This window comes from Lathamus discolor, chromosome 1 (assembly GCF_037157495.1).
Source record: "Lathamus discolor isolate bLatDis1 chromosome 1, bLatDis1.hap1, whole genome shotgun sequence".
Taxonomy (NCBI): Eukaryota; Metazoa; Chordata; class Aves; order Psittaciformes; family Psittacidae; genus Lathamus; species Lathamus discolor.
In genome coordinates, this window is record NC_088884.1 from 102,919,844 (window position 1) to 102,939,375 (window position 19,532).

At 39.2% G+C, this 19,532-nt stretch overlaps 1 protein-coding gene across 1 annotated transcript in view; it reads right to left on the minus strand.

The window, feature by feature from the left end:
- The window catches only part of WDFY3 (WD repeat and FYVE domain containing 3), a 175,717-nt gene that overhangs the window by 60,388 nt on the left and 95,797 nt on the right, over positions 1–19,532 (minus strand). Inside the window, exons 14-20 of the mRNA XM_065688594.1 lie at positions 12,018–12,195; positions 10,801–11,015; positions 8,469–8,581; positions 6,836–7,067; positions 5,296–5,396; positions 4,160–4,378; positions 1,307–1,488 (exon numbers count right to left, since the gene is read on the minus strand). Coding sequence (XP_065544666.1) covers positions 1,307–1,488; positions 4,160–4,378; positions 5,296–5,396; positions 6,836–7,067; positions 8,469–8,581; positions 10,801–11,015; positions 12,018–12,195 — 1,240 coding nt within the window. The remainder of the gene's footprint in view (positions 1–1,306; positions 1,489–4,159; positions 4,379–5,295; positions 5,397–6,835; positions 7,068–8,468; positions 8,582–10,800; positions 11,016–12,017; positions 12,196–19,532) is intronic.

Genomic DNA, 19,532 nt, shown 5'->3' on the forward strand with positions numbered 1-19,532 from the left:
ACAGAAGGTAAATGCAAAGATCAGAGGTTAAGTGTCTTTCAAAAGCAGAAGGTGTGTATGGAAACATAGGATGAGAACATGCGAGTTCTGTGTTTAAAAACACTAACGAACGAGCCCGTATCTTGATTCTAAAACCGTGGTGCTCTATGACAGTCATTATGATTTGCATAAATCAATAAGATGATCTCAAAAACATGTGTTCTTTCTTCTCTTTTTTTACTGAGTGAAGACATGCCTTTGGTAATTATACTGCTCTGTACTGAAGTGCAAATGTGATGAACTCAATTTTGTAAGATTTTCAGTTAGCAGTTAAGTGTGAGTAAGATGCTGGCCTATATGTAAGGACGATAACAATCTCACAGGCATTTTCTATCTTGTAAAAACTCTGCTACCAGCTATTGAATGTAACCATGTATGTATGGCCATGTAAGTGCTCATGTATTACTCCTATAAGCACAAGTGACTATAGTCCTCTTTCTGCAAAAGTAAGACTGAAAGGTAAACTTTGAAAGTCAAAATATTGTTTTACCTATAGCGATATAGTAACATTTATATGTTTATACTATAGCAGTATACTAATGCTAGCTAATTTGCACCCCAAACCAGGTTTAGCTTATACTCTTAAGGACCACCTGCCAGATGCCAAATGCTCTTTGGTCCAGAATACTTTGTGCTCAGTGGACAGGTCTGCAGTGCTCTTCACTGCTCTCTGCTTTTAGGCTCCCAGTTTCTTCCACTCAACCACAAAATACTTTACAACTAAATGTGTCTCATCTACAGTCATCTAAAAACAACACTGAACACCTCAGCAGCTACCACTGACAAGGGGATACTATTTCTGGGCTGGCAAGACGGTTGGGAAAACTACAACCTGAATATATCCGCAAAGCTTACTCTGTAATCTCCCTGTTATTCAAAGATAGATCTGCTGCATGGTCCTAGGATAAGTCATCTTCAGCTTTTTATGATACCTGTAATTAATCTGGCTAGCAGCATAGCCTTGCCACTCTTGCCTCACATCCAATGCAACATGTCCACTTCATTTTAGTGTTATTATTGCTCATGCTTGAGAAAGTATTTGTTATCTTCTTTCAAAAGGACTAGAGCTGGCTTTGGGCTGTGTAGTGAGCAAAGACCCCTTTTTGCAAAGCTCCTCATCTTGTAGGTTTGTTTTGTCATTGTTTTTCAGGGAAAAAGGAGTATGCTAGTTTTGCTCTTCTTTTGTATGGGTTTTGTGCATATATATGCACAGAGAGACAGAAATCTCTCCAATGAGTAAAAATGAGGATTTAAAAAATTACTTTACCTTAACAGTGTTAACAAGCTGTCCATCAAGGTAGAGTGCAGCTGTGCTGTTCTTTAGCATGCCCTTACTCATGACCAGAACTAGGTGATGCCACTGGCCTTCCACAATGAGGTCACCACAACGGAAACGGGCACAACAGGGAAGAATTTCATAAAATGATGATTCCTCACTGAAGTCATCAACTAAAGGAAAAGTACCAATTAGTGCGCACCAGTAGAAATGTTATCAGAAACTTAAAATAGACAAATGTGTCATTAGACTTTCTGCAAAACAATCTACAGCAATACATTAAAGCCAGTTTTTTAGATAGCATGTAGTTAACAAAAATACAATTAACAAGATATGAACAAAATCATATGCTTAACAAGAATGACTTTCAAATACAAGAACTGAAAGAATGAAAAATTTTAGCTGAAATGACTAGTTTGCTCAAGTTTTTACTAACTTCCTCATGTCACCATGCAAGTCACAGAAAGATCTTTTGTTGGTTTTCTAAAACTGTTTTTACAGCAGTATTCAGCAAGAAATAACAGATGTCTCTCCAAACCTACAGAGCTATATTTCACTTTTCTCACACTCTGGAGAGAAAGATACCCATACTTCCCAGACTTTCTCCTAACACTTTTCCCTGCTTCACCATGGTCTCCTCCACAGGCCCTGCTACCTGCTCTAGTGTAGTCCTCCGAGGGGTCACGGGGGGCTCTGTGCTTGGAGAACCCCTCCCCTCCTGTTCTCAGCTTCACATCCTCACGGCACTTTCATTTTTCCCCCTTGTTCCTCATTCCATGCAGTGTTTTTTTCTCTCTCACGTGTTTACCAGAGGCACCACTTGCCTAGCTGCTGGCCCAGCTGTGTCCTGCAGGGACAGCAGTGAAAGGAGTGGGAAACAGATGCCTGCCCTACAGACAAACAGCCAGAGCAACCCACTCCCAGTCTCTCTGCAGTGGTTGCAAACCACAAGCTGCTAACCACCTATCCCCCATTCACCCACCCATACTCTTCAAGCATTTCCCAGGTCTGTCTTCACTAATGGGTGCTGAATCATCTTCTCCTGAATGTTGAAACAAACTTCACTTCTCAGCACACAATTTTTTGATTTCTCTAAAAGGCATCCTTTAACATCATACCAGAGGGCATGATGAGTTTGCAGGTGCATTAGCTTCTCCATCACAAAGCAGAATGACCCACACTCTATCACACTCTACTTGAAAGCCCCTCACCTTTTCCCCCTAGACAAAGCTAGAAAATAAAATTCTCCACTAGGGAATGCTTCAACAGAAAACAGGTTTTCATATCTCTCTTCATTCTTTCATATTGAAGGAAAAGAAACCACTAATCCTCCTACCTCAACAGCTGTCTGCACAAAGAGAACACTAATTTCTTTAGAAATAGCATGAGAAAAATTATAAAAGCAGCATTCTTGGAACTAATCTTCAGATACAAGAATAAACTCACATTCTTTTTCTCAGCCAAACACCTTTAAGCAAAATCACAAGAAGAATCTTTAAACCACCCCCATTTATTTTTACAATAGCCTCTCAGTACTTACAGTCCCTGCACTGGTGGGCCTGCCATCTCAGTTCTTCAGGTACTTACTTGCTCAGCGCTTGAAGGTAGGTACACCACCAACAACGACTTATCCACAGCAGGGTGGCACTCCCATAAAGCAAAATATCCCATTCAATTAAAAAATAGTCTTTGTAGTCAGAGACCTTCAGATATTCTCTGACAGCCTATTCTAATCCAGTCTCTTTTAAAGAGTTAGATAATAGGGGCTTACAAACTAAAACCACACAATCTATAGCTCTAGTGCAGACTAAAGCAACTAATATGAAGATAAGCTTATTTCATTCTCTCTTACAAGAATTCGGTCTTCTGAGAAAGAAACTCCCATCAATATCTTTGGAATTTGAGAGATTTAGTTCCTTCCTTATACTATGGGTCTTCAGTTCTCTTAGGTTTTAAACCTGACTTACACTAAGAGAAACTACTGCAGTTTATGAGAGAAATGTCCACTTATCATGAAAGTAAGGAATATTCTACAACAGTCTACTTTGCTATTTAGGATTTTAAAAATAACAACAGTTGTATGAATTCTTTATTAGTCCCTGCCACTCAAAAGGAAAGAACAGAAGCAGAAACAGATCTTTGATAACCACTTGTAACACATTGTGTTAGTCTGGTGAAAAGCTAAGCCTGAAATTTCTTAGAACACTGTGCTGATCCTCTCAGCCATTCCACAGCCACAGTGCATAAATGGCCTGTCAAAACTGACTTATTTTGGAGGCTCTGATTGAGAACATGGCAGGAGACAGCTAAGCCTGAAACCCTTGATCACACCAATAGCTCTCTCCAGCAAATTCACTGGGCTCACCAGAGTCACTTAAGACCTTCACTGTACCTCCCGTAATTCCACATTTGATGAAAGAAACTGAACAAAGTCTTTCTACAAACTCTACTACAACCTCTTTCTGAAAACTGATCACAAGGTTAAAACATGAAGTGGAATAACTGATCACTTTCAAATAGATAAATAAAATAGATAAATAAAAGGCAAATACCTTTCAGAACCAATGATGTAATTCCTCCTTCAAATCAACTTTTGATTTGGGGAAAAAAAAATTCTTTATATGCAGATATGGAATCTTCTTTGGAAATTATGCAAGTTCCTTAATTTCTACAAGCACACTTACATTTTGTATTTTTCCACTGTCAAAACCCATTAGGAGCGGGTGAAGCTGCAACTGAAGTTCCATCACACACAATTCTTCTAGATACTAGGTTCCAATTAAACTTCCTGTCACATTCCCATAATATTGTCAGGATCAGCTGATAACACCACCCAACTCTTACCATAATTTTGAAGTAATTCTTCTTTAGTTGAAACAATCAGTGACCGGTCCTTTGCTGAGAGGACAATGGCAAGGCATACATAATGCTGCTCTGAGGAGTTTGCACGCCGCACTACAGTAAGAAGTCTCACAGGATGGCTATTAGGAGGTGTACTAAAATGTTCAATACAAAACCAAGTTGAGTAGCTTAAACCAGATGGTGGTGGGAAAAATCTTTCACCTAAGAACAAAAATGAAAGCCCATTATACAGCTACAGTAGCAGTAGAGATACCTACCTGTTCTTTTTTTCTTATCAGCTCAGTTGATACCAGGTGTGCTTTCTTCAGTCTTTCCTTCACAGACTTCAATGTTATTTCTTTCATTTCTGAATCAAGCTTGGAGGAAAAGCCACACAAAGCTACACTGCAGGGGTTTCTTTCAAAATGAAGTAAAGCAAGAATTGCGTACTATTTCCTCCTATTCTAAAAACAAACATCAACTCTGAAGCTGTGCTTGTTCAGAACAACCTAGTTTCAATCCCCTAGACAAAAAAGTGGAAATGGATCAGGCAGTGTATAACACCAATTCCATCTTACTGCAGTAAACCTTCAACTTAGTTTTTTAACTTAACAGCTTTTTTTAACTAAGTAATGATGTTGAATTAACCCTGCAGCACACCAGGTTCCTGTAAGGTAACAGCCTACAGTGAACAAGTATAAGGGATAGCAAACAATTTTGATGGGATTTTTGTGACAATGTAATTACAACTGTAATAAATTCAGGCAAGAATTCGGCAGAACAAAGCCGCAAGTCCACAGTTACAATTCATACCACAATTCCTATGTTCTTCACACTAGTACCTCAACTACTTAATGCATCCAGGTTCATTATTCATATACCTCTCTTGATTACAACTTAACCTGCTGGTGAAAGCCTTGTATTTTAAAGCAATCACACATTTGGATTTTATATTGCTTTTCATTGACTTGGGGGCAAAAAGCAATGGGAACACACACAAAAAAAAAAGACTAAAGAAATTCTCAATTGTGAGTGTATAACATCCAACATCATACTATCACTTCACGGCTAACAAAAAACGATAAGAGAACTAAACACTGGATGCAAAACACTGCTAACAGTCATACTCGAGTACTTACCGGTTCCAATTCCACTGACAACTGCACCATCAATAAGTCCTGTTGTAACAGCATTATTCGTAGGTGCATTATGAGGAGCCAAACTTGGCAAGAAAAGGCAACTGTTAAACAGAAGACCAGTAACACATCAGAGTCTATTAAAGTCAGTATAATCGGAGTTCAATTCAAACTAGCTATAGCCTAGGAAAATGCATCATAAGCACACCATCTCTCTCCTTGATTGTATTTATGAAAATTAGAAACAAATAGTCAAGATTTCTCTTTGTGAAGCTAAACTACCTCCAGTTCAAAGAGCTTTGGCAGCATATGTCTTTGCTGTAAAGGCGCAAAGACTTATGCTAACGTGGCTCCATAGCACAAGGTGCTCTGTGAGTGACCATAACTCGCTTCAGTCTTTGAGACGTTCTGGGCTTTCAAATAGACTGGCTTAGCTAAATATTAAAAGGATCTGGTAATTGCATACTAGTGTTCTTATTTTAAGTGTGTGAGCTCTCACAGTAATGTTACAGTTCACCAAATTAGCTGTTTGGTCCTTACAAGAGCTAGTGATGCTGTGAACACAATGGAAACAGATATGAGTATGTCCTTAGGTAGTAGTCCCTTAGGTACTAAAAGAGCCCAGACAATTTCAGTGACAAGCCTACCTGAGCTCAAGTGAATCCCCACAGGAGTTCAGCTTCTAGTTTGTATAAATTATCTTATCAGAGACAAAATGATTGCTCTTCCACTTGATGAAGAATCATCATTTTGTTGACATTTACACTTCAGCAGGCTTGTTTAAGTACACTGTAGCTGAGCTGCCTGACAGAACTAGAAGTTATTTTGTTCTCATGTAAGCTATAAACAGTTAACTTGACCACCCATCTTGAAAGCAACAGCAGTCCAAGGTTCTGGTCACTGTCATCTTCGTTTTGATTACAGCTCTCATTATGTTCTACTTCCTCCCTTTTGAAAATGAAAGCACCTCACTCAGCAAGTGTTAGAGAATAAAAGTAAGTAAAGGCAATACTGGGTGCTAAAAGAAAAAATTAGTTAAGCAGTATAGATTATGCCTCCGGTTTTTAATAATTTTTTTCCAGTTCTTTGAACTCAACATAGCTGCCTTCTCTGTTTTACTTGTATTTCCAAATTGCCCATTTCCACATTTCCATGTTCTTCAGCAATTTTAAGTGGGCTTCAGAACATGCAGGCCATCCAAATGTTGCACATAAATCCTAGCAACTAATCAGTTTCTACAAGGGTATGTTGGTGTTCCTTTGTTTTAAAAGGCAGGTGAAATCCAGAATGGAGAGGGTGCTATCAACGTTTAGATACATACCTACTTCTATTTTCACAGATGGCAAGCAAGCATTTGGTTTCAAGGCATTAATGAGAGTGGAAATTTATGTAGCTTGAATTATTCCTTTCCTTCCTACAAAGAATTCATTTGTTTCTGGTTTGCAAAGAGTCCATTAAAAATTACAAGTATTTCTCTGAAAGAAGAAAGTAAGAAAATATTGCACTGTGCCCCGTGTTACTGGACAGCACTGTGGGACCTTACCCAAACCCTTCAAGAGAAGTGTCAAACTCAATGAATGCTGGCGTAACTGATGATCCGTGAAGCCTGATATCATGTGGGGTTGTCATGGAGACCAAACACTTCACTCTCGTCAGGGGTACTGTGCTCCCTTCTGCTGGCTTGAGCAGGCTCTTGCTTATCCGATAGTGGCTGTCTTCATGCAAACTGAAGACACTGTCAGAACCCAGACCTTCCATTGAGGTAACCATGCTATCTACAGTAGAAGCCAAGAAAGAACACAGCGTTGCAAAAGGGAGGCATTTTCAGGCTATTTACTCATACTTTTTAAGTACTGTTTCTAGTGCAACAGCTGAATTGTCGATCACCAATTGAAAATAAATAGAAATAAATCTTCCATGCTTTGGAAACTATCAATTTCCTTTGTATTACCCTCTACTGAGACTCTCCTATGCTACAAATCAGCCAAGCTCTAAAACTCAGAGAGGTTTGGATCAGCTGAAGCAATCTGATGGTTACAGACATTCAGTGGAGTTATCAAACAGATTTATTGAACAACTGGAAAACAGATGTAACTTTCCAGTGTGAAAGTCAGAGCTGATGTGTAACTGCTGACAGAATACGAATTCTATCAGACAGATGTACTCCTATGACAGGATATCACCCAAAAACACAGTGAAAATTTCCACTGCGTAACCATATGTCTGTGTATCTATAATCTAGGAATATAGTGAATATCCTATCAAAATACATTGTGAATACCTTCCCACAGTGTTATTTCCAGGACTAAAGCTGAAACTCAGTTGTTGGAGTGTCACCTCCTCCATTTTTTTAAAAAAGCTAATGTAAGTCTATCCTTCTTCTTTAAAATTTTTAAGTTACCATGTGATCATAACTCAACACATGCTGACCACATACTATTACAGATTTCAGGTTTACCAAGAAAATAAACACATTAAAAGTGAGCAATGAAGTAAACCCATTGTGAATATTTACCATGAAAAATTAATGAATGGTTAAAAGCGGCTTCTGAGTTCTAAATAATTAAGAGTGGGTATTCCAACTCCAGTTTCTACCTCTTTAATAACAGAAATAATTACTACGTTGAGATTCTGACAAATTATATAAACTGTGCTTTTGTTTCCTTTTAATTCTATTTCTGTTTCATTATTAGTAATGTTAATAGCCACATTCTTGAATTTAGCTGAAATAAATTACATTATGCTTTACTGTATGAATTTCAGTTATTTTATCTGACACCTTACTGAACCCATGAGACACATTATATATATTTAACAATGTGATGTTCAAATGAAAGTATCTGAGAAAAATATTTTTCCTTTTCCTGTTAAATACTGCAAACATAGCATCTATTCAAGACTTAAAAGCAAGCTACTATCATACTTAATAGTTACTGTTCCTAAAAGTAAAAAGAGTTATAATTACCTCTCTGGATATATATTAAATACAATTACTACATCTCCTCTACTTTTAGAACTTTTATCAATCAAACTGTTCTAATGATTTCACATTCATACAAAGCCGGGGCTAAGTTAGGTTTTTACAGATGTGCATCTACAAATCTTATGTAAGTGTGCAACTGGGGGATGTCAGTTAAAGCATTCTTCTTGCACATTTCTAGCACTACAGCACCTACTTCTCATTTCCGGTTCAAAACTCAGTGAGCTGGGTTTGTGCACCCGGTACTGTTTCAACAGCTTTTTGTCCCAAGCTCCGCAATTCAAAGGATTTCCCAAGCGTAAAAATTCCCTAAGAAAGAGAATAAAAAAAGATTTACACATAATTTTGTCTATTTATTTGCTTAAAATGACACCAAATTTAACACTATTTTTTAAAAAGACAGTAATGGTAATAAGCTTAGCTTTTAACTAATTAACTAATGCATAATTACAAGAAACACATTTAAACCATCCAAAAGTTTTGAACCCATGATGTCAAAACCTGACATCAGAAAATTTGATAAAGCTCCCAACTTTCTTTTCTTAATTCCAGAGACTTAACAAGAGGCTGCCACATCCTGCAGGAGAATGTCAGGACACTCACTGATGCAAATTCAGCAAGCTGAACTCATGTGGAAAGGCAGATCATAGGCTGATGTAAGTGACCTCAGCTTTGTTTTATCCCTGTGTCTTATTTGGCTCAGAGCTCACTACAGAGCTATTAACATCTCTACTGTCCTGGGTTCAGCAGTAGCAGTCATTTTTCTCCTTCTTAGTAGCTGGTGCAGGGCTGTGGTTTTGACTTTCAGCTTGGCAACAGTGCTGATAACACTGATGTTTTTAGTTGTTGCCAAGTAAGGTTTAGTCTGACAAAGGACTTTCTGAGTCTCATGCTCTGCCACGGAGGAGGGGAAGCCAGGAGGAAGCAGAGACAGGACACCCGATCCACCTGGGTTGCTCAAACTAGCCAAAGGGGTATTCCATACCACAGCACGTCATGCCCAGTATATAAACTGAGGGGAGTTACCCGGAAAGCCCAGATTGCTGCTCAGGTCAGGCTGGGTATCTGTCAGTGGGTGGTGAGCAGCTGTATTCTCTTCCCTTGTTATTTCCCTTATCATTATTATTATTGGTGGTAGCAGTAATGGGTTTGTGTTATACCTTTGTTACTGGATTGTTCTTATCTCAACCCATGGGAGTTACATTCTTCCAATTCTCCTCCCCATCCCCTTGGGACAGGTGGGAGTAAGGCTGGGGGGAGTAAGCGAGTGGCTGCGTGGTTCTGAGTTACCAGCTATGCTTAAACCACGAGATCTAACTATAGATAACTGTAGTATCTATATCTGTAGTTACCTAGGCTATCAGTATCTATGCTTGTGATGTGACTACCAGTAAGCATGCTTCTTTGTAGCTGTGTCACAAGTGATTCTGCATGTCACTGAAATGAACTGAGCAGCTGTCCTGGTTGCAGGTCAGCCAGTCAGATACCCATTGGAGATAATACAATTAACTTCCTTACCCGAGTATCACAGGATAGTTTGGGTCGGAAGGAACCTTTAAAGATCATCTTGTCTAACCCCTCTGCTGTGGACTGGGACATCTTTCACTCTACTGGGTTGCTCAAAGCCCTCTCCAACATGAGCTCGAACACTTTTAATGACGGGGCATCCAAAGCTTCTCTGGGCAACCTGTTCCAGTGGTTGTCTCATGACTCTCATTGTAAAAAAATTTCTTCCCTATGTCCAATCTCAACCCACACCCTTTTAGTTTTAAACCCTTGCCCCTGGGTATGTCACTACAGACCCTGGTAAAATGCGTCTTGTTTTTAATAAGCCCCTTTTTATATTGAAATACCACAAAAAGTTGTCCCCAGAATCTAGCAAGCAATGCTACCATCATACAATTGGGTGGGTATTTAATAAATGGCTCAAAGTATGCAACTTTTCAAGCTTGATTTTCTAGTACTAGCATAGATGTACAAACCTACTTGCATGAACATGCAGAAAGATGAACTTTTTAAAGCTACTTATCCCCAGATATTTCTAGACACCTCTTCTATCACATTCCTGCATTTCCTTCACACAAACTAAAGTGCTAAACAAAACTGCTGGCCTGAAGCTTTTCCAGTCTAAAGTATTTAACATTGCACAGAAAAGTCAAGGAGTCCATTCTCATGTTTCTTCTTCCTGAGGACCTAGCCAGGAATGGCATTTTTGATAGCTTCTCAAGATTTGCAAAGAGAAAGCAAGCATTTAACTTCAATACAATCTCTGTGAAAAACACCAGATAGATTTCCCTGCTCAACACTTCTCCCTCTTCCCCAACCCTACAATTCCCAAAGTCTCCAGGGTTACATGCTGATTAACAGAAGCAAGACAGTCTATTTGATTAGAAATAAAATGGGATCCTGTGCAGTCACTACCACACAGGGTAACTTTAGATTTCTACCAATCTGAGCCATTTACAGCCAGCTAGCAAGACTGCAGGCAGCTGCTCAGCTCAACTGGACTTCAATGCTATTGCTCTGACCTCAACACCATCGGCTGCAGTGCCTGGGATGCCAGCCTTTCAAACATCCTTTGGAGTGGAGGATGCAGTGAGTGGTCCTCGTCAGCCAGAGCAGCGCTGCATCTCTGCAGAAGCCGTGCATGAAGCCCAGCTTCACACATGACTTGCTGATTTCTCTCTGTGTGAACTAGAGACTGGAGAATATTTGCCACTGCCAGCTGGAGATCCAGTGCATGCTGAAATAAAGAAGAGCACACAACTTGAGAAGACACAAGCTGAGAAGGCAAATAAATGAAAGCTCTTATGCATAATAATGAAAAGGAAACTATCACTAGCAATAAATACATAAAGCATCCTATACTTAAACATATGTGCATATGTGTGTGTCAGGGGAGGGCATGCACGTGTGGTGTGTGTGAAGAGACACTTCCATCTCTTTACAGAAAAGGGTAAGTTATATGATTATCATGATCACTGTAAAGAAAAAAATTCAGATAGTGGTAAGTTAAACTAACCTCTACTTTTCACCAGCAGAAATGAGTCAGTTCCCTGTTCTTCAGGGAAGACATCTCAAACAAAAAATACTTAAGTGACTTAAAAAATGTCCAACAAAACCTTTACACAAACCACCAGTAGAGGTTTTGGCTTGGGAATTGTACAATACAGGCAGTACAATTTGTAACCCGGAACATATTCCAGCTATCTCAAACAGCACATATACACCAAGCTATAACATCCAATCCTGTTTCCTCTTCATTAACACCTAATACATCAGGAAAACATGAATTAACCATACTGCTTGGAAACTTACTTGACGGCCATATAAGACCTTTCTTTAGATTTACATTGTTGCCAGGAGGTTGAGAGACAAACAAAACAGTCTATGGAAGTAAAACAATTTCTATCAGACCTCTATGTCACTAGTTATTCATACCAGAGAAACACAGAATTTGGGTTTGGGTTGGAAGAGACCTTAAATATCATCTAGTTCCAGCCCCCTGTAAACCTTCCACTAGACCAGGTTGCTCCAAGTCCCGTCCAACCTGCCCCTTCGACAGGGGCAGCCACAACCTCTCTGGGCAACCTGCTGCACTGGCTCAGAACCTCAACTCTTTTGGTCTGTAAAACATATTAGTTTCTCAGCAAAAACAAGAGGACGTAATCAGTTTTCCTATTTCCCATAGCCATCCTTTTTCACAGTCACTCTCAAAGCTTAAGACAGTAAAATTTTTCCCTACCTCTGGGTGTGTAGCTGATCCAACAGAGGCCAGAAGATCCAACATTGCGAGCATAGCACCAGGGTGGATAATGACTGCATCAGAGCTTTGTACAGATGTAGGTCCTGTTTGGAGTTTCACATCAGCTATGTTTTTCTGAGGGCAAACAGGAGGTGTTGAAACAGAATGATATGCATGCCTGCAGGATAGAAAACATCCCATGGTTACAACACCCATTTGTTGCGAGCTTTGAATTTTTCAAACAGCTGTGAAGTTAAACTGGCCTATAGACATTACTGCCTTCTCCTCCCTCAGTTAGACCAAGCGCTTTCCTCTTCTCAAACCTGTTGGACATGTTTCCCCAAACACAATCTGGAACTGTTTCAATTTCTTAACTATGTTTGAATTCAAAAGTCTTTTTCCCCAGGTGCTACAGAGTTTGAAGGTTGCCTTTATTGCCTCCCTCTTTTCAGTCTAGTTGCAGTGGCAGCACACAGCAACACCAGCATGCAAGCTACCACTGTGCCTCTTCTAGGGCATGAATGGGTTTCTCCCCATTTGCTTTTCATTAACAGCTGATTATCAAAAGGGCTACCACAGAACTCTTGGCAATCTCCAATTAGCCTACAGGAAGAGAAAGTTGGTCTCGGTGTATATTTGTGCCAGCAGTCCATATGCTCTCAGTCCACGACTGCTATGGCAATTTAGTTTTACATTAAGCTGCTTTAGTCAGATCCAGGGAAAACAGGCTTTGGCACACTGGCTTAGAAGCAACCACTTGTGCTGAGAGCTGTAGACATGTTGCTCATTGAAACTCTGAGGTATCGGCTTGATGCCATTCTTCTTTCAGCACACACAAATACACAAACAGCATGAGCAGCTTACTGAACATATGCTTTCAAGATGGTACTTTAGAAGCAAAAGATAGCTTAAAAGACTCATGCTCACCACAGAAAAAATACTCCCAAAAACCCAACCAAACTCATCCATATTCACACAGTATTTATCATATATGCTTATTTGTAAGAAGAAACAAACCATGTAACAATTTTTCTTGAAGAAATATTACCTGCTGTTTTACAAGCAAATACAGCTAAAAATGGTTCCCTTCCTTATCAGATCACCTGAAAAAGGCATTTCCACTCTCCTGTTCTCAATGATAGAGGTCTACCTAAGTCCTAACCCTAACAGAAATAAGAGAGACTCACTGTGCCTCACCCATTAGGTACTTCCAACTAGGAAAACTGCTCCTGTGAAAAATAGGACATAGATGGGAAATGAAGAAGGCTGCAAGTGCAATTCTGTCCTAAACACCTTGAAGGTTACATCTCAAACACACACAGACCGCAAAAATCAATGTCACTTGTGGGGGAAGGCTGAAGCAATGGGTTGCTTAGGCTAAGAGAGGACACTAGGAAGCACAGCATGATCTTCTTGTGCTGGCTGGAAAACGGGCTGGATAAATAATGTTCCACCAAAAGCATTCCTATTGAAAAGGCTCATGGCAGATCAACAACTGGCATCTGAACAATCCAATAGCACTTTTTAAAAGGCCATTTTTGAAGAAAGATGAAACTACTGATGCTTTACTTATTCCGATAATATTTATAGAAACATAAAATAGTATAGCAATGCTATTGTAACCAATCACATCAAAAAAATCTTACTAAATAAATTTTCCCAGTGTTTTTACAATCTCTCTAACCATCAATTTCCTAAACTTCTCTAGCAGACTCAGCAATTGAAACATCTGGCAGATATAGGAAGGCTTCAAAATACTCTTTTAAAACTAAATGGAATTAAGAACAGCAGAACCACCAGTAATAATATTATAGAGAGATGTTATCTCAACCCTTTTGTCTGTTGTAAAACAGACTGAAACACAGGCAATTCTCATGCAACCAACAGCCCTCCTTTTCATCTGAAGAAGAAAACTTCTGCCTCTTTCCAATAATGAGTGTCTCAATGCAAGTTTTACAGCATATAGTTTAGAAACTAAATACCCACTTGAATTTAAGAATGCTCTTCAGTCTAGTAAAATTCCACTCCCCAAGGCATTCTTGAAGATCAAGCTTCTGCCCACTTTCAAGCACAAATTTTACCTTTAACATCCTGAGCTGTGCTATCACATTCATCTCATGAGGTAAACTGTGAGGATATAACACGGTAGTATACACGGAAAACCTAATAAAAACCCAAGTCATTGCTCAGTATGATTCATGAACAAGCATGTGATCCTGGTCTCAAATGGCCTGGACTTCAACACACTATACAACAGACTGAGAATGGGATATAGTCAAGACTAGGCAATTTGCTTTTCTGTTAGCAATCTAAGTAAAAGTTGTGTCCTTAAAGCATGTATTACTGAAAGTTTTTCACATAATTTTAAAATACCTTCTAGGTTTAGTTTTCCCATACAAGGTGTATTTGTATCAAAACAACAACAAAAAACAGTTCAGAAAGCTTTCTCTAGGCAGGAACAAGACAACAGACCCTACAAACTCCTGACAAAGAATTCATTGAATGTTGCAGGTTACAAAATCTGTAATAAATTAATTTAGCCATGCTTATACATTCTTTGTATGATCTGCTTAAGGGAGAAGAAAGGAAGAAATGGACAATGGAAAAAGGCAGTATACTGAAGATGACAAATCTAATTTAACAGAACCTAAATTACATAATTAAGTACAACCCTTCATGAGGATTATAACATTTTCACTTCAGAAGAAATGAGTAAAATTTATTGTAGATAAACCCTCTGCATATCATTCCCCAAAAGTGATAACCATCCAAAATTTGTAAAAACAAAGGCTAAAAGTATTTTAAATTGAAAGCTACATTCTATTCTGTACTTCACCCTGCCAGGCAGCCTCTCAAAAAAAGAAAAAAAAATTATTAAAAAAAAATAATTGTGAGAATGCCCTGTCAAGGTTTTTCTGCCAAAATTTACAGCTATCAAACAACTGGCAAAGTTGTAGTTCTTGATTCAAATGACACAGTATGGCTGGAAGAACGATGTATTCCCAGTAGCAGGAAGGACAGCTGTGTACCACTATCCTAATGCACATGCTGGAGAAGCCCTACCTATTGTTTTTACAGAAAGGATAACACTTGGAGGGCAGCACTTCTCAGTGAAATACAGCTTTGAGAAGTGGCAGACATGTCTGAGAGAGAATATTAGTATATTTATGTATCCAGAACCATTCTAAACTGTGTGCATAAAAACCAGAAGTATACCATTTTTGTTTGCAATAATTGCTCTTTTAGCCAACCAACACAGGCCTCTCTCCCTCAGGCATGTCTCTTATGAGTTAAAAGGCAGAAAACCAGGCCATGGGAGCAACACAGATCCCAGGGAAGCAAAGTAAAGGACATAGAAAACAGTAAGAGAACAGCAAACACTTCCCTCAGAAGAGTCAGCTTCAACAGAATCTGACCATATCTGACAGTTAAAAAGAGGAAAAAAAAAATCAAATAATATTGGACTACAGACCCCAAACTGCTTATTTTTGAAAGTAGGAAGATCCCAGGTACTGGCAGTGAATTCACTGGGAATGACAAACATGATGCTGAACAACTGTGAGAAAGTAGACAGCTGATCAAACAGACTTTTTGAAAGCCCTAGCCCTGTCTATTTTTTAATTGAAAATAGTCTTTTACAAAAGAGATCTGAAATGTAGCCCAGACCAGCATAATCATTCTTTCTGTCCACTTTTGCTTTGAGTCTTACACAACTGTTATTAGGCAAAGGCCTTTTTTGTTTGTGAAGATCCAAGTCAAACATACTCCTTCACCTCACAAAGTACCCACATTAATATACTAGTGCTTACCTGAATTGCCCAAAGCACCCCACAGGGATACTGACCTTTTAAACTATCCAATATTAAAAAGGAAGATTAACATATCTATTCATACATACATTCATTTATATTTTAATTACCAGGCTGCATCAACTACCCACGTGGTATTCTTTCACTCGTTACACCCTGAAATCAGCTGCTCTTTGGCAGGCACTGTATGGGTTCTGCTTTGCATACCTGTATGTTTGAGTAATTAGAATCACAGAATAGTTAGGGTTGGAAAGGACTTCAAGATCATCTAGTTCCAACCCCCCTGCCATGGGCAGGGACACCTCACGCTAAATCATGTCACCCAAGGCTCTGTCCAGCCTGGCCTTGAACACTGCCAGGGATGGAGCATTCACAACTTCCTTGTGCAACCCATTCCAGTGCTTCACCACCCTTACACTAAAGAACTTCTTCCTTATATCCAACCTAAACTTCCCCTGTTTAAGTTTTAACCCATTACCCCTTGTCCTGTCACTACAGTCCCTGACAAAGAGTCCCTCCCCAGTATCCTTATAAGCTCCGTTCAGATACTGGAAGGCTGCTATTAGGTCCCCATGCAGCCTTCTCTTCTCCAGGCTGAACAGCCCCAACTTCCTCAGCCTGTCTTCATACGGGAGGTGCTCCAGTCCCCTGATCATCCTCGTGGCCCTCCTCTGGACTTGTTCCAACAGTCCCATGTCCTTTTAGGTGAACCTGAGCAGCCATGCTAGTCACCCCTGGGAGAACAGCAAAATGTAGTAAAGAGCAATCCATAATGCTAGAGATTAATATTGTGAATGAGACTGTAAAAAGCCTCCACAGAAAACAGTCACAGAATGACTGTATTTTCCACACATGACACCTACACCTCAGATAACCCACAGTCTTCCAAACGTTGTTTTAGCCTTCAAAAGTGAATGCATGCCTAACCTGCATCTTCAGATAATGAATGGCTGCCCCCTTCCCTAAGGGCTACAGGAAAAATCTCCTTTTCATCATTTGCACAGGCCTGTAAGTCACATTGTAGCTGGATCAGTAAACATTGTTGTTTGCTTTTAAAGAAAAAAAAAAATAAACTATCACACATTAGGATGCAAAAACAAAAAAAAAGATAGGAGGTAGGGAAAGTGGGTACTAGGATTTCTGAATTGTGCTATTTATGCTCTTTCCAAGCCTTTTAATTTAGCATGCCTCTACATCATTTGGTATTCAAGTACTGACAGGTTCATTCTCTATTTTTAATTCTTTGCAATTACTAACAAATGAGCACCTTCACAAGCCATCCACCTTCCTACTGAATACCGTTACGTGAAAAATTACTCAAGCAAAAAGAAATCCTGCTGTATTACTTGATCTACTAGCACAGTCTGAATTTCTTTGAACTGCTCCTGAAAGTGCCGTTTATACATCCCTTAGATAGTTTCTTATACTAGACCTTATTTGGTTTTGAATCATGAACTTAAGTGTAAGCACTTCAGGAGTCTGGAGACACCTCTAACCTCATCCTTTAGCGTCACTACCTAGGATTCACTATGAAATACACCTTTACGTTTATTTTATCCAGTAAATACACCAGTGAAAAAGCACACTTCAGGAAAAATAGCAGCTTGAGAGGAAAGAAAGAGAAAGCACAAACCAAGAAATACAACAGTGACAGAGAAATCAGAAGCAAGATCAACTTCTCTTTGAAGGGTCGGTACCTTTTCCTGGACAAAGCTGGCGTACCCCAGGGAGAGGGGAGAGAAGTCTCATTTGTCAGGCAAGGAGGGATCTGTTCTGCACGACTACAGACAAAACAGACAGGGGTAGGACAGATAGGTTAGAGAAGAAACCAGAGGCCATAAGCTTGTTAGTTTTACCAAAGCACCAAAAAAATCATTACTGGGATCCATTCTTCAGAAACAACACAGGCGACAAAGGACATTGCTGAACAACACGCATCAGGTAAACACACAGGCATGCAAAGCGTGTACTTGTTTCATGGCATGACACTGCAGTGCTTGTTCATTACTCTGCAAAGGTTTACTGATACAATCACACTCACAAAACAGAACATCTTCTAATGTTGAACAGTGAAAATTGAGAGGAGAAAGTAAAGCCTCAGTAAATTAACAGTTAGTTACCATGTAACTAACATGGGGAAGAAATAAAATAATGTAAACTTAACGAAGAATTATGATCAAAAATTCTGAGAAAAAAGGCGGGATGCAGTTATTGAAGATGAGAGGAAAAAAAAAAAGGAACTTAAAAAAGTATCTTATACAACACCACCACAGGACTTACTTACCCCATTGATTCCTCATACTCCAGTTAGTCAATGTTATATAGTATGCACAATGCATTCTTCATACACATTTTCCTTTCCATATCTGAATGCTTTAATACTACTTTAAAATTCTGCCAAGTAAATTGATTTCTGTGCTTGGCTTTTGTTTGTTTTAGAGGGGTTTTGTTTGTATTTTTTTGGGGGTGTGGTTTGGAGGTTTTTTTCGGTTGGTTGGTTTTTTAAACAAGAAAAAAGCAATAAGATTTGCTGCTTTGTTGGCAAAATGTTCATTAACAAACCCATAAAGTTTGCATTTTACTAGTCACTTAGCTTAAGAAGCCTGATCAACTGGCAGCTCTATTAATATCTCAATACGCAGAGACAATGCTTGGAAAAATCAGACCCTGTGTTGTACTAACTGGGTGGCCCATCTTATTAAAACAGTGTCACATGCATTAAATAGCTGGGGTGCAGAAGCTCCAAGGTCCCAGAGATGAAGCTTAGGTCTTCTGTTTTACTATTTTGTACTCCAAATTCTGGGAAAGAGCTACTGCAAGACAAGCCAGTTTTCAATGCATACTTCAGTAATTTTTGTTGTAAGTTTGAATCAACTTTAAGACACACATTACTGTTCATTTCAAATCTAAAGTATAACTTAAATTCTAGTTGTTTAACTCTGTGTCTCCCAGTTACAGACTAGCCAGAGCTTTAAAGAATGTGCCAATCCACCCAAACATTCAGTCTATGTGCATTTAGTAAAGAGAAAAGGAGGCTGAGGAACGACCTTAGCACTCTCCACAACTGTCTGAAAGGAGGTTGTAGCAAGGTGGGTGTTGGTCTCTTCTCACAGATAACACACAATTGGACAAGAGGAAATGGCTTCAAGTTGTGCCAGGGGAGGTTTTGATTGGAGAGTAGGAAAAATTTCTTCATGGAAACGAATGTCAAGCACTGGAATAGGCTGCCTAGGGAAGTGGTGGAGATGCCATCCTTGGAGGTATGCAAAAGACGTGTAGCTCTGGCACTTAGGGACATGGTTTAGTGGTGGACTTGGCAGTGCTGGGTTTACAGTTGGATTCAATGATCTTAAGTGTCTTTTCCAACATAAATGATTCTATGATTTTAAATCCTTCATGATATTATCTAATTTCTTACTTTAAAGTCCCATATAAAAGCAAACATGAAGTTAAGGTGTGAGGTTCAACAACCAATTTTTCATTTGACTTAATAAAAGCATAAAAATCTAGTAGTTCTGTGTCATAAAGCAACAAGACATTCTTCCTATCGACCAACAGGTTTCTTCAAGACATCATATATAATAAACTGACATCTGTCTTAATTGCTGCTGTGATGAAAACATTCAACATCCGAGAGAACACTGCATACCCTGGAGAATGCAAGCAAGCTAAGTCAGTATTTGGTCTGATGCTGACACCTTATATT